General features: G+C 44.4%; 2 protein-coding genes across 2 annotated transcripts in view; both read right to left on the reverse strand.

Annotated features, from left to right (window-relative positions):
• ZNF845 (zinc finger protein 845) overlaps nucleotides 1-12,867 on the reverse strand; it is a 180,659-nt gene extending 167,792 nt beyond the window's left edge. The window contains exon 1 of the mRNA XM_081807622.1: nucleotides 12,741-12,867. The gene's annotated coding sequence lies outside the window, so the exon portion shown is untranslated. The remainder of the gene's footprint in view (nucleotides 1-12,740) is intronic.
• On the reverse strand, nucleotides 5,023-12,868 carry LOC115942341 (KRAB domain-containing protein 5-like). The gene is made up of 3 exons (XM_031032251.2): nucleotides 12,741-12,868; nucleotides 5,627-5,753; nucleotides 5,023-5,132 (listed from the first exon to the last, which is right to left on the reverse strand). The coding sequence occupies exons 1-3, from the start codon at nucleotides 12,753-12,755 to the stop codon at nucleotides 5,023-5,025; spliced, it is 252 nt and encodes an 83-aa protein (XP_030888111.1). The 5' UTR covers nucleotides 12,756-12,868.
• Nucleotides 12,869-13,519: the final 651 nt, after the last annotated feature.

The raw sequence follows: 13,519 nt of genomic DNA on the forward strand, positions 1-13,519 counted from the left end.
CAAACAAATAAATAAATAAACCAAATGTTCCTGGTACCATCAAACTTTGCTTGAACATATTCCCCTGGAATATTCCTAGAGCTATAACTAAAACATGAGGATTAAAGTGAAAACAAGGGCGCCTGGGTGGCTCAGATGGTTAAGCGTCTGCCTTCGGCTCAGGTCATGATCCCAGGGTCCTGGGATCGAGTCCCGCATCGGGCTCCCTGCTCCTTGGGAGCCTGCTTCTCTCTCTCTCTCTCTCTCTCTCTCTCTGTCTCTCATGAATAAATAAATAAAATCTTTTAAAAAAATAAATAAATAAATAAAGTGAAAACAAAAACATGTTTTTAATGCAGTGATAACCAAACAACCAAAATGGCAGTATGAATATTATATAGAATAATCTTTAACACTAAAGGAGTTTGTCACTGTTATTAATAGTGTTATCTTTCAATATCTAAATGTACACTACTTCTTGGAAAACAAGTCTACATGATGGAAAACAATCTATGTGTATATGTATATTAGATATAAACACACACATGCATATAGGTATGTAGGAAACACTGATTTTAGCTCATGAGACATAAAAGCATTGATCACAGAGGGGTGACATCATCCAAGATGGTGAAATGGGTAGTTCCCACTTCAGTATTTCTCACAGAACGCTCAACTAGCAACTATCCACACAAGACACCATTGGGCAAATCTCAGTACTCAGGAGTGAGGCTGAAGCACCACCTCGACCACAGAGACCAAGACTTCTACCTCTTGGGACGCCTGGGTGGCTCAGACGTCAAGCGTCTGCCTTCAGCTCAGGTCATGATCCCAGGGTCCTGGGATCGAGGCCCACATCGGGCTCCTTGCTTCTCCCGCTGCCTGCCGCTTCCCCTACTTGTGTTCTCTCTCTCTCGCTCTCTCTGACAAATAAATAAAATCCTTAAAAAAAAAAAAAATGACTTCTATCTCTTGCTATTATGAAAACACATCCAGATTTTGATGAACTGCCAGCGTTTTCTCCTCAAACAGCAGTGGGTAAAACTACTGAAAATTGAGAATGTTCCTCTGTTTTATTTGAATGCAAAGAATGATGCCCTCTGTTTTATTTGAATGCAAAGAATGATGAACACATACTTCATGGTGACTTTTACCAGTGTTATAGGTCAAGCACAAACAGCATCTCCATTTAGATTTTCTTCACACTGCACATTAGTGTCCTTAACTTTCCACGGAAATGTAGGTATTGAATGGATTCCTACTATATAAATGCCCCTCATATCTGTGAGACAGCAACAAACAAATGACTTTAAATTAAATGCACACTAGCAATAAAGGCATGAAATAATTTAAGAGTAAAGTTAATGGTATTTGCCATTCAAAAATACTCAAATATGGTCAAAAGAAGAAAGACACACTGTCTTAAAGTGGGGCTTTCCTCGAGATGTTTCATATCCTCAGTCTCTTCTGGCACTAAAATTTCATTATGGGTAATTGTCCCAGTTTGGTTATATCCATCATAAAATCCTTCCTGCCCTTTTCTACCCTTCTCCCTCCCCAGGCACAGTCCCAGTCACTCATTAAGTATAAATACTCAGGGCCACAGCTTTCATATCTTTCCATATCACTCTATGGAAAGAATATTGTCTTTGCCAATAAGCCTAGGGCTTCAGAAGATATAACTGAAAGACACCTGGTAATTATCCCACTTACTACACTTAACGTAAATAGACATTAAAATGCTAATGTACAAAATTAATACCCGTCATAGGACATCAGCAGAATGGAGAAGTAAGAACCACCAGGACTTTGCTCCTCCATGGAGGCGAAAATGGACCAAACTACCTTTTTCAGTGCTCCAGAAGCCAGTCAGGAGACCACAGCACCATAGGCAGACACAAAATGAAGGAGAGTCACACTGAAGAGACCAGAATTTTGTTACACTTGCCTTCAAGAGTTGTTCACGCTGCATAGCATTCCATAACAAGACTGTGAGAAAACTCTCCCCTCTCCTCTGGAGAGAAAGACGTAAGTGACCTCTTACATGTAATGATCTGGCTTTTGCAGCTGCCTGATAGACCTCTAACTCTCGTGCATGACATGGAGGGCTGAGGGCACCCTCTGGATGCACTATGGTGGCCGCTCAGAGAAAACCTGAGTACTTGTTCAAACAGCAGAGAAACGGCAGAGCTGAAGGCAAACATCAGGGAGAGGAAGGTATCATGGGCTCCAAAGAAGGAAAAAAAAACAAAAACACTTTTACAACTGGAAAATTACAAAAACTCAGATATTACATATCCCCAAAGCATGTTGACAAGCCCCAGAATTAGCAGCACAGCTGACTGTTATTTGTGTTCTCCTGTCAAAGTAAGTACATAAAGCCTGGGACCAGAGGCCATTTCTTTTGTTTGTTTTAATTCCCAAATCTCAACAAAGGATCACAAGGCATACAAAAAAAAAAAAGAAAAAAAAAACAGAAAAATAAGTCCCAATCAAAGGAACAAAATAAAGACCCCAGACTGGCCCTAAATAAATAGAGAACTATTAAATGCCTACAAAGAATTCAAATAACCATGAGAAAGATGCTCATACAGGAAGAGAAAAGAGACAGGAAAATAAATGATATCAGGAAAACTATGCATGATCAAAACAAAAATCCAAAGAGGTACAAAGTATAAAAGACAACAAAACAGAAATTGGGAGGGGTGCCTCGGTGGCTCAGTCATTAAGCATTTGCCTTCGGCTCAGGTCATGATCCCAGGGTCCTGGGATTGAGCCCTGCATCGGGCTCCCTGCTCGGCGGGAGGCCTGCTTCTCCCTCTCCCACTCCCCCTGTTTGTGTTCCCTCTCTTGCTGTGTCTCTCTCTGTCAAATAAAAAACAAAAACAAAAACAGAAATTGGGAGCTAAACAGTACAATTACTGAATTTAAAAATAAACTGGGGATGCCTGGGTGGCTCAGACGTTAAGCGTCTGCCTTCGGCTCAGGTCATGATCCTAGGGTCCTGGGATCGAGCCCCACATCAGGCTCCCCACTCAGTGGGAAGCCTGCTTCTCCCTCTCCCACTCCCCCTGCTTGTGTTCCCTCACTCCCTGTGTCTCTCTCTGTCAAATAAATAAATAAAATCTTTAAAAAAATAAATAAACTGAAGAATCAGCAACAGACTTGATTAAGCGGAAGATTCAGACTTTTTTTTTTTTAAGATTTTATTTATTTATTTGAGAGAGACAGAGTGAGCATGAGCAGGCGGAGTGGCAGGGCAGAGGGAAAGGAAAAAGCAGGCTCCCCACCAAGTAGGGAGCCCGATGCGGGGCTCAATCCCAGGACGCTGAGATCATGACCTGAGCTGAAGCAGATGCTTAACCAACTGAGCCACCCAGGCATCCCAAGATGCCTGATTCTTTCTGGAGCACCTGGGTGCCTCCCCTCTACCTTCTCTCTTTCTCTCAAAAAATAAGAAAAAAAAACAAAACAGCAAACAAAAACATGTATTATTAAAAAAGAATTCTTCTATTTTACTATAATTTTAAACTGTGACTGTGCATGTATGAAAAGCAAGCATTTTGAATCATTGCTATGTCCTATATGGCAGTAAAACTGTGAAGGAAATTCATTATGATCAATCATAAAAATCTCTAATGGAAAATTTTATGAACAAGCACTTAAAAGACATTAAAGAAATGTATTATGTTATTAATATGTTCCTCCTACTCTTACAAAGAATGTAAAGCTGTGATCCATTCTTTAGAACCAAGCAAACAAACAAAAGCCCTTTATTTCTAAATAAACACAGAGGGGCGCCTGGGTGGCTCAGTCGTTAAGCGTCTGCCTTCAGTTCAGCTCCAGTCATGATCCCAGGGTCCTGGGATCAAGCGCTACATCGGGCTCCCTGCTCCACGGGAAGCCTGCTTCTCCCTTTCCCACTCCCCCTGCTTGTGTTCCCTCTCTCGCTGTGTCTCTCTCTGTCAAATAAATAAATAAAATCTTTAAAATAATAAAATAAAATAAATATTTGGGATTAAATTCGGATACATTCTTAGGAAAAGTAGAAGAAAAACCTGAAGATTAATTTTTCCTGAAATAAATTACATGAACAAAACTTTTTTTTTTAATATGGGACTTTTACTAATTATATAGTTCATTTCTTATAAAGCACATGCCTTTGTCATAGCAGAACTTCTCATTTCAAAATCAAATGAATCTCCTATAAAAGTAATCAGAAAGTGAAAATAGGACACAGTCACAGGAAATTCGTATTAAACTGGACAAAATTATAAAATGATGCAATTATTAAGAAATAAGGTAACAACTGGGACATTATGTACTAAGTACTAAGTGTTCTAGCTCCCCTATGGCATTACCTTATGTAGGAACTCTGGGATACAAACAGAAACATTAAATTGAGGAATTGGATCGCATTGAGTTGTGATTTCTACTCTTAGTCCAGACAAGAGAAAGGAAATTGTGAAGGGAAATGAAGCGTTAGATTTTCTCATTTTAGGGAGGTGCTTTGTTATTTGAAGAAATTACTGTCTCTATTTTGTACAGTTATGTTTAAAGCTTCCATAAAATTGGAAATCATAAAGCAGAAAAGAGGTGAAATCTGTCTCCACTGTTCCTGGGATTTCTGCACCAAGCCCCAATATGCCCACCACTCCCCGCACACACCTCTGACATGAGGCAAAACAGAACTTAGAAATGGTCTAACAGAGTTCCTCAGAAATAGGCAGATTTTTCCTATAACAGATTTCCCCAGGCCTCCAAAAGCCATGGAAAAGCACTCAGATCATGAAGGCCTTCACCATCCAAGTGGAGGGTGTTGTCTATGCTGTGAATGTGATGGAAGATCACTAGAGCTGAATGAGAATCCTCATAGGATGTAAGAGCATGATGAGTGTTGGACAGGGGGTGTCCCTCTGACAGCAAGAGAAATACACCAAGGCTTCTCAAACGTATTTCTATTCAAAGAGAGCTACCCAAACCACAGTGTAAGGTCTAGCTTCCTCCTTGACCTTTGGGCCTCACCTCTGTCATCTGCTTTATTCATTCCCACCTACCTGGGTGGATGGCTACTGTCTCCTTTCCCTTCACATCCCAGAGCTCCCTCTTTTGCTCCAAAAAGATGACCAGGTCTGGCTTTGACACAACAAGACCTGTTTATTAGAAAAAAGGAATGAGTATTGCTAGAGATTCTAGCTTTCAATCCAGTATTATGCTCACTAGAGAAGAGAAGACACTGTAGAATTCTAGAAAATGACTTCCCAGAAGCTGTGGTCTAACAGCCCATTGAGAACATAAAGGAGGGATTTGTAATGTTCAGATCTTGGATTCCACTTCCAAGTACTACATACAATAATAAGGAGTGGAAATTGGAGTTCAGATGTGGGCAGTACCATTTTATGCCCCTCAATATTTAGAATCGCCACTAATCTACAGAAATGATGATGTTACCTTAAGGAAGGGGAAGCTAAAGCTGGAAAGGAAACATGAAGATTTTTCTCTCCACCTATAAACCCTTACTTACTTCCCTTACTGCAGCCATCTGAATCCCAGTCGTGGAAAGAAGAATCTTCCAAGAGACGGTCTTCAAGGGAAGGAAGAAAACCCTGAGTGTGGTTTGGGAAGTCTGGAAGGAAGTTATCCTCACCCAAGAAGAGAAGGTTTCCATAGTTCTCTAACATCACATCCCTGTACAATTCCCGCTGAACGAGGTTCAGGCATCCCCACTCCTCCTGAGAGAATTCTATGGCCACATCCCTGAATGTCAGCAGTCCCTGCAATAAATACCACAGTTACCAAGTGGCCATTGACAGAGTTCACAATGGTTCCTAAGATGAAAGAGGGAGTTAATGTCACCAGCTAGACCCACGACCTAACCTTTACTGCTCACCTGCTAGTACCCCTTGAATTTGTCCCAAATTTTCTTTAAGCTCTTTTTCCCAGCCTTTTTTTTTTTTTTAAGATTTTATTTATTTATTTGACAGACAGAGACACAGGGAGTGAGGGAACACAAGCAGGGAGAGGGGGAGAGGGAGAAGCAGGCTTCCCGCTAAGCAGGGAGCCTGATGCGGGGCTCGATCCCAGGACCCTGGGATTATGACCTCAGCCGAAGGCAGAGGCTTAACGACTGGACTGGAGCCACCCAGGCACCCCTCCGGCCCATCTTTAAATTCAGGCAAAAAAAACCCCAGGGACATAGTTTCCGATAATGGAAACAAAAACTACTACACAAGTAGTAAATACTACCCTGACTAAATGCTCTAGCACCCAGACCACCCAGACCAGTTTGGGCTTAACTGCCAACTCACACTTGTACAGATGCACCTCGGAGTGACCCATGGAGTGACCTACAGTTACCTTTACCTCATTATAATACTAAATTCTCCCCCAAGGAGGAGCACAAAGCTCATTTACATAACATACAAAGTGTGGTTAGAATGGTTTCCTTAAAGCAGATGCATGACCTTATGCCCACCTCTTCATAAGATGACAAGGCTGCCCTTTCTAAATATTCATCCTAAGCCTAAATAAAAGGAACTCATTCACTCTTGCTCTGGGAGTCTTGGCTTTGGAAATTATTCCCTGTGATCTCCTTATTTACTATAAATAAATTCTCCTTCGTGTGACAACTCCACTGTGTAGTTTCTGTCTGTAATTCACCGGGAAGCAAATTCACTTTAGTTCAGTTACAAATTTGGTGATCCAGATGGGACAGGTGTCTTTCCCAGGTTCTGGCCTCTGGTTCCCTGGCTTCCAACAGATGAAGCAGTGAGCACCACAAGCTCACCCCAGCTAAACTGTTCAAGTTACTGGGGCCGGGGGCAGATTCCCTGAGGGAGGAAGGGGGCTCTCACTCTTCGTGCCTGTGACTGCCAGCCTGGGGTTCTGACATCACCTGAAATCCAGCATCCACTCGGACTACTATTACTCAGAAGGACTTCTGTTGGGGTAAGTTAACAACAGGTACGTGACACGGCTTTTTTTTTTTAAGATTTTAATTATTTATTAGAGAGAGAGTGAGATCACAGATCATGAGCAGGGGGAAGGGTAGAGGGAAAAACAGACTCCCCGCTGAGCAGGGAGCCCAATGAGGGGCTCGAGCCCAGGACCCTGGGATCATGACCTGAACTGAAGGCAGACGCTTAACCACTGAGCCACCCAGGCACCCTGTGACACAGCTTTCAGAGGTAAACTAGAGTTGTCTCACAAAGTCTGGGCAAGTCAGCATAATATTAGGTCAGAATACTCTGGGGAAATTGAATACTCATTCAACTTGAGTCTAGACATCCCTGATGACAGATCACAGGATTCAGCCTTTCACAGGCTTGGGATGGTCTAACCTAGCAAAATGGGAGTGACCTAACGGAGACTAGTCTAAGGTCTGTGAGATTGAAACCTCCATCTCACCTGGTTGTTTGGTCTGTTTGTTGTTCCCAGTTTAAATGTCCACCCTGGCTGCTTGGTCCGTAAGCACTTCCTCCTTTCCCTTAACCCTGAAAAAAGGAGGCAGCAACTCCCTGGGTCACTGGAAGCATGCACTTGGCACAGTAAGAGTTCTATTTAGCTGGTTAAAAGACAAATGCTTGTTAAAAAAAAAAGGGGGGGGCATTCTAAAATCCACAAAAATACAAAGTAACCCAAATTTTTTCACATCTACGTATCTGGGGTCATTTTTGTAAATTAAAGTTTAAGCTTGTTGGTTTAACTAAAATAGACTTGTCTTTTGGACAATGCCAGGGGAGGATTGGTGAACAGACTTTACTGTAATGCCAATGGCCCCCGGTGTTTGTAGATACATTCACTAGATGGACTAAGGCCCTTCCCTGAAGGACAGAAAGAACTAACAAAGTAACTAGGTCCTTAGTAAAGGAGAAAATTCCTCAATTTCAGTTGCCAAGGTCAATCCAGAATGACAATGGGCCAGGCTTTATATCCAAAATCATTTGAGGTGTCATGTAGAGGTTACACTCTGCCTGGAGACTCAGTCTTCCGGGAAGACAGAACGGGAGAGCAGAACCCTAAACCAGACTCTGGCAAAGTTGTGCCAGGAAACAGGAACATTGGTTAAAGTTACTACCAACAGCTCTCACCAGAGTGAGAGCTACCCCAAAGGGCAAACTAAAATCTTGGCCCATTTGGGATGACGTACGGGAGGGCTTTCCAAAATGCTCTGACTCCTTCTCACCTCCAGACCCACCGGTTTCTCAAGCCATTAAGCGTATAATTAATCTCTGACAGGTGATGGATACACTCAACAAATATGAAAATTTTTCCCCCCTCTACCCACCGAAATTAAGCTTCACCCAAATGAAACTGGGGACTGTAGTAATACCCGGTGCATGTGGTTAACATGCTCTTCCTTCCCGTTAGAGGGAGCCCTACCTTGAATCCACCCTAGGAGAGTAAAACAGGCATCTACCCAGAGACCCGGGGGCCGGGGGGGGGGGGGGGGGGTTTACTAGCACCAGGTAACAACAAATATTCCTGTGAGCCATTCACTGACCTGAAACTTCTGTTGGAGAAGCTCACAAGGTTAGTAGAGCCTCAGTGCGTAAGGGCTCTCAAATTTAAACCCTAATAATCTCTATCCGTAGGACACTAGTTCTGCTGTTCTGGTTTCTTCAGCCTTATTGTTTGCTGCCAGGCCCCTTTAACAGATTAAATCATTCTCTGACTGTTGAGTAATAAATACCACAGTTTATTGTTAATACATGGCAAATAGATGCCCTAGACCCCTCTGACTTGGTCTGATTTTACAATGAACACCTTTTTTCTTTTTTTTTTTTAAGATTTTATTTATTTGAGAGAAAGTGAGCAAGCGGGGGTGGGGGAGGAGGAACAGAGGGAGGGAGAGAATCTCGAGCAGACTGCACTGAGCGCAGAGCTTGATCGCTTACCAGAAAACAGTGGATTTATATAAATTATAAGCTATATGTAGCATCCATGCCCTGTAATGTCTAGTGTATTTATTTGTTTTGGGGGGCTTTTTTAAAGACTTATTTATTTTAGACAGAAAGAGAGGAAGAGAGAGTGTGAGCGGGGGGAGGGGCATTGGGAAAGAATCTCAAGCCGACTCCCCAGTGAGCGTGGGAGCCAGATGCTGGGCTCAATCCCACGACCCTGAGATCATGACCTGAGCCGAAATCGAGAGCCGGGCACTTAACCAACTAAGCCACCCAGGCGCCCCACAATGAACACCTTAATTTTACTTCTTGTCACTATTTCCTAGAGATGCTAAAAGCTATAAACACAGTGGGCCATCCCTGGGGGATAAATTCCCTAGTAAATGTCAGTAGGACTATTAACAAAAAGAAACTAACACAACACTGCTCTTACTGCTGTTTGGACCCTGCATACTTAACTGCTTGGTGCAATTTGTGTCCAAGCACACTGAGGCTATAAAATTACAAATGGTAGTAACACGGGGATATGAGCAGCTTGGGGTTAAACCTGGACACCCACAAGCATATCTAAAACTAGCGGAGGAAAAATTCTGCTCCTCAGTCAATCCTTAGGATATGCCCATGTCTAGCAGGAAAGTAGCTCCAAAAGATAGACCTTTTCCGTGTGCCCCTCAAGAATGAGGGGAATAAAACCAGAGGAGGGATTTGTCACCAGCTAGACCCTGAGACCGGACCTTTACTGCCCACCTGCCTGTACCCAGCGAGCTTTGTCCCACATTTTCCTTAAGCTCTTCTTTCCAGCTTATCTTTCAACTCAGGCAAAAGACCTGATGGGCACAGCCCCCCAATAATGGAAACTTCCTCAAGGATTAAGGACTGGGCTCTGACAAAGAGCTCCAGTGGCCCAAACCAGTTTGAGCTTAACCTCCAAATCACACCTGCAGATGGACAGTTACCTTTACCTCATGATAATACTAAAGAGGGAGGAGCAGACCCCCTGCTGGGGTGGGCTCTATCCCAAGACCCTGAGATCCTGACCTGGGCCAAAGGCAGACACTTAACCATCTGAGCCACCCAGGCGCCCCCATAAGATAATTTTTAACACACTAATATGCTCTAATGTATTCTCTAGCCCTGAAGTAAGAGGATGGCATATGAACCACAAAACCATTGTAAATACTGTGTTTACCCAAGATAACTTGTCAAATGAAGGCATCAATACAGGCATACACATTTTTGAGAACTACATTTATATCACACAGTAGAAGTTGTGTCTATTTCTTACATGGAAAGTTTTGGTGGATTACAAATGTACTTATCAAATTCTAATGTGAGTTAGAATTTCACAACAGGCATTGCAGATCTTGCGAAAATGCAGATTCTGTTCCAGACTTCTGGAGTGGGATCGGAGTCTGCATTTCTAACGGAGGCAGGAGCCTATGGGCCAAGGGATACTTTTTTTTTTTTTTAAATAACAAAAAGGTAGAACTCTAAGAATTCTTGGAGGACTTGGAACTGAAGGCATTTTATTTAGCAAGAACGGCACAACAATACTTTTTGAGCATTTACTGGTTACCAGATAGCATTCTAATGACTTTTCATAAATTAATGCACAAAGAAGTAATAATAATCTAACAGAACATGTTCTTTTTATGAGAATATTTTGACAAACATCCAGTACATGGAAGGGATTAGTTTTTAATCCAGGCTGTCTGACCTAGAATCGATCTAAAATGACACCCGGGACAGTAATACAGAGACAAGCCTGCTGCAATCCGAGCAGAGTGATGGAAACAAGAAGGCACCGACACAAAATGGATCTACTTTTTACATTTTATGCACACATCCACACATGTAAAAAGCCATTACATACACATTAAAAGTGACAGAGTATAAAACTGTCATAGTAACTGAAGAAACATTCTCAATGGCATAAAACTTATAAATCCATGTGTGGATGATGATGCTTCTTTTAATCACACTATAAAGACAAACACACAGAATGCTATAAAGAAAACAGCTATACACTGTATGTTAACTAACTAGAATTTAAATAAAAATTTGGGGGAAAAAAGAAAACCGCTAACATTTCTGAGTCTAGTATTTCACTGAAAGTTTTCTTCCAATAACCATTTATGCTATGTTAGGTTTTAGAATTTTAAGGTACTCAAACATGTTAATTACGTGATTCTGGTTTTCCTTTTCTGAAAATACAAAGAATAGAGTGTGTCTGAGACATGGGTGTGGAGTGAAACAGAAATTCGTAGGACAACGGCCTGAATTCTTTACAAACACCACTCCCAGCAGTCCGTTACCTCCGGTGCACAAGAGAGAGAGCCCTCATTTTCCATTGGAAACTACAAGCAAAGAGAAACTCAGAAGAAAGGAGTTTCCAGTTTCAATGTGATGGCTTCTGCACACCCTGCAGTAAATCCATCCAATCGTTATGAATGATTAAGAGATAAATTCACGTTATATAGGAGGAATCTGGCAGAGAGCACCAAGCCAAGTAAAAGAAGTTACCGTCAGCTGTAATAATAAGCAAATTGGTATCATTGCCTGCAGCACAGGGAAGGACTTATTATCACTGCCCCCAAATCAAAATTATGAATCTAATTATGAGGAAAGAGTGGATTTATACAAATTACAAGCCACATGCAGCGCCCACATCCTGTAACGTCTAGTGTATTTTTTTTTTTAACGATTTGAGAGAGAGAGGGAGAGAAAGCGCGAGTGGGGGGAGGGGCAGAGGGAAAGAATCTCAAGCAGACCCCCCGCTGAGCGTGGGAGACAGACGCTGGGCTCAATCCCACGACCCTGAGATCATGACCTGCGCTGAAATCAAAAGTCGGTCTGACACTCAACCGACTGAGCCACCCATGCGCCCTTCTAGTGTATTTTAAATAGAGCATCTCTCTTGCACATTCTGAACAGCAAGGCTGTGTCTTTTCCAGAACTTTCGGAGTTATCTGGGACACATACCCATCCTGCTTCTTTGTGCATTTTCTTAATCCCGGTGTACACACAGCCACTGAAGTATCCAGATGCGACCTAACCGTGAAATGTTCCCCTTGACGGACACCCCAGGGCTCGACCGCATCCACGACAGAAATCTTTAATTCGGGGCGCCTGGGTGGCTCAGTCGTTAGGCGTCTGCCTTCGGCTCAGGTCATGATCCCGGGGTCCTGGGATCGAGCCCCGCATCGGGCTCCCTGCTCGGCGGGAAGCCTGCTTCTCCCTCTCCCACTCCCCCTGCTTGTGTTCCCTCTCTCGCTGTGTCTCTCTCTGTCAAATAAATAAATAAAATCTTTAAAAAAAAAAAATCTTTAATTCAATGGTTTCCCCCTGTGACTCTGTCACAGAGGGAACATTTGTGACGGATACAAGACATTAATTCAAAATGACAACCGCTCGCGTCCTACTGGAAGCCAGGTCGGAGGGAAGGGAAAGAGGGCTCCGGAATACAGGAAAGTATCCTAAAGAGCTACGCTTTAAAAAAAAAAAAAAAAAACAGATTTGATTTTATTTTAGGAAGAGGGAGGGTGCGTGCATGCGCCCGTGAGCAGGGGGAAGGGGGTGAGAAGGGCAGGAGGAGGAGAGCAGCGAGCGGGGAGCCCCACGCGGGGCTCGACCTCAGCACCCCGAGATCGCGACCGGAGCCGCGTTCAAGAGTCCGGCGCCCGACGGGCTGAGCCGCCCAGGCGCCCCTCGGGATCCTTTTAAGAAGGTCTTTAAAAATCGGTGAAAACACGGAGACAGCGACATCCGTACTGAAGGAATCAACGTTCCAACTTCTGCGCGCTTGGAATTTCGGGAGAAAACGATGACAAGGCCTCCGACGTGGGACGCAAGGCTTACCTGAGAATTAGCCATTTCTTCTCCTCTGCCCTCGTTCTGCGGGGTCCTTTCTCGGAGGAGAGCTCGTGGGGGAATCACAGCCGCATCGGGAGAAAATGCCCTCAAAGCCCCCGACAGAGCCTCCGCCCCCGTGAGCCGGTCGCCTGCAGGCAGGACCGTGAAATGCACAAAAGGCCCGACTTCCCAGTCCTTTGTGTCAGGAGCCGTGCGCAGACAATGAGCTCCCGGTCGCAGACCGGCCCCCGCGTCTCCCCGTCTCCGCTTCCGTCAGAGCAGGCGGCGGGCTCCGTGCGGCCCGGACACCTGGAGAACCGCAAACCGAGCGGCGAGGCCACGCACCGGCGAAGTGAGGGGCCCGCGCGGGCCGCGCGCCACAGGAAGCCGGATCGCGCCGGCCGGGCCCAAGATGGCGGGCGCCATGACCGGAAGCGCCCGGCCAAATAAGGAAGAAAAGGCGCGGAAACCCTGCTCTCGAGAAATTCCCAGCCCGAGTCACAAACAGTCCACCCCCCGGCCGACAAGCGTCGGTCACACGGAGCAGCCCGAAGCCCGGGGCGGCGCGGTCTCCGTCGGGGTCTCCCGCTCGCACAGCCCGAGAGCGTACTTTGCTTCAGCAAGCTTTCCTGTTTGTGTCGCGCATTTGCTGTGCTCTGCACGTCCCTGAATTCTTTCTTGGGACAAGAGGACGACACTAAGGCTGTATATTTGGGACGCGCTGCATCGAGGCCCCCGGGTCTCCCCGGTCCGCCCGGCAACACTTTCAAGGGGCCTCCCCTCGC

Source organism: Leptonychotes weddellii, chromosome 16 (genome assembly GCF_054177405.1).
Source record: "Leptonychotes weddellii isolate Sample4059 chromosome 16, ASM5417740v2, whole genome shotgun sequence".
NCBI classification, from domain to species: Eukaryota; Metazoa; Chordata; class Mammalia; order Carnivora; family Phocidae; genus Leptonychotes; species Leptonychotes weddellii.

What these genes read in the sequence shown, in the direction of transcription:
- LOC115942341 (XM_031032251.2), bottom strand. An exon ending in TGGAAACCTTCTCTTCTTGG is followed by an intron (nt 5,133 to 5,626) that starts GTGAGGATAACT and finishes TCTAATAAACAG; the next exon opens with GTCTTGTTGTGTCAAAGCCA.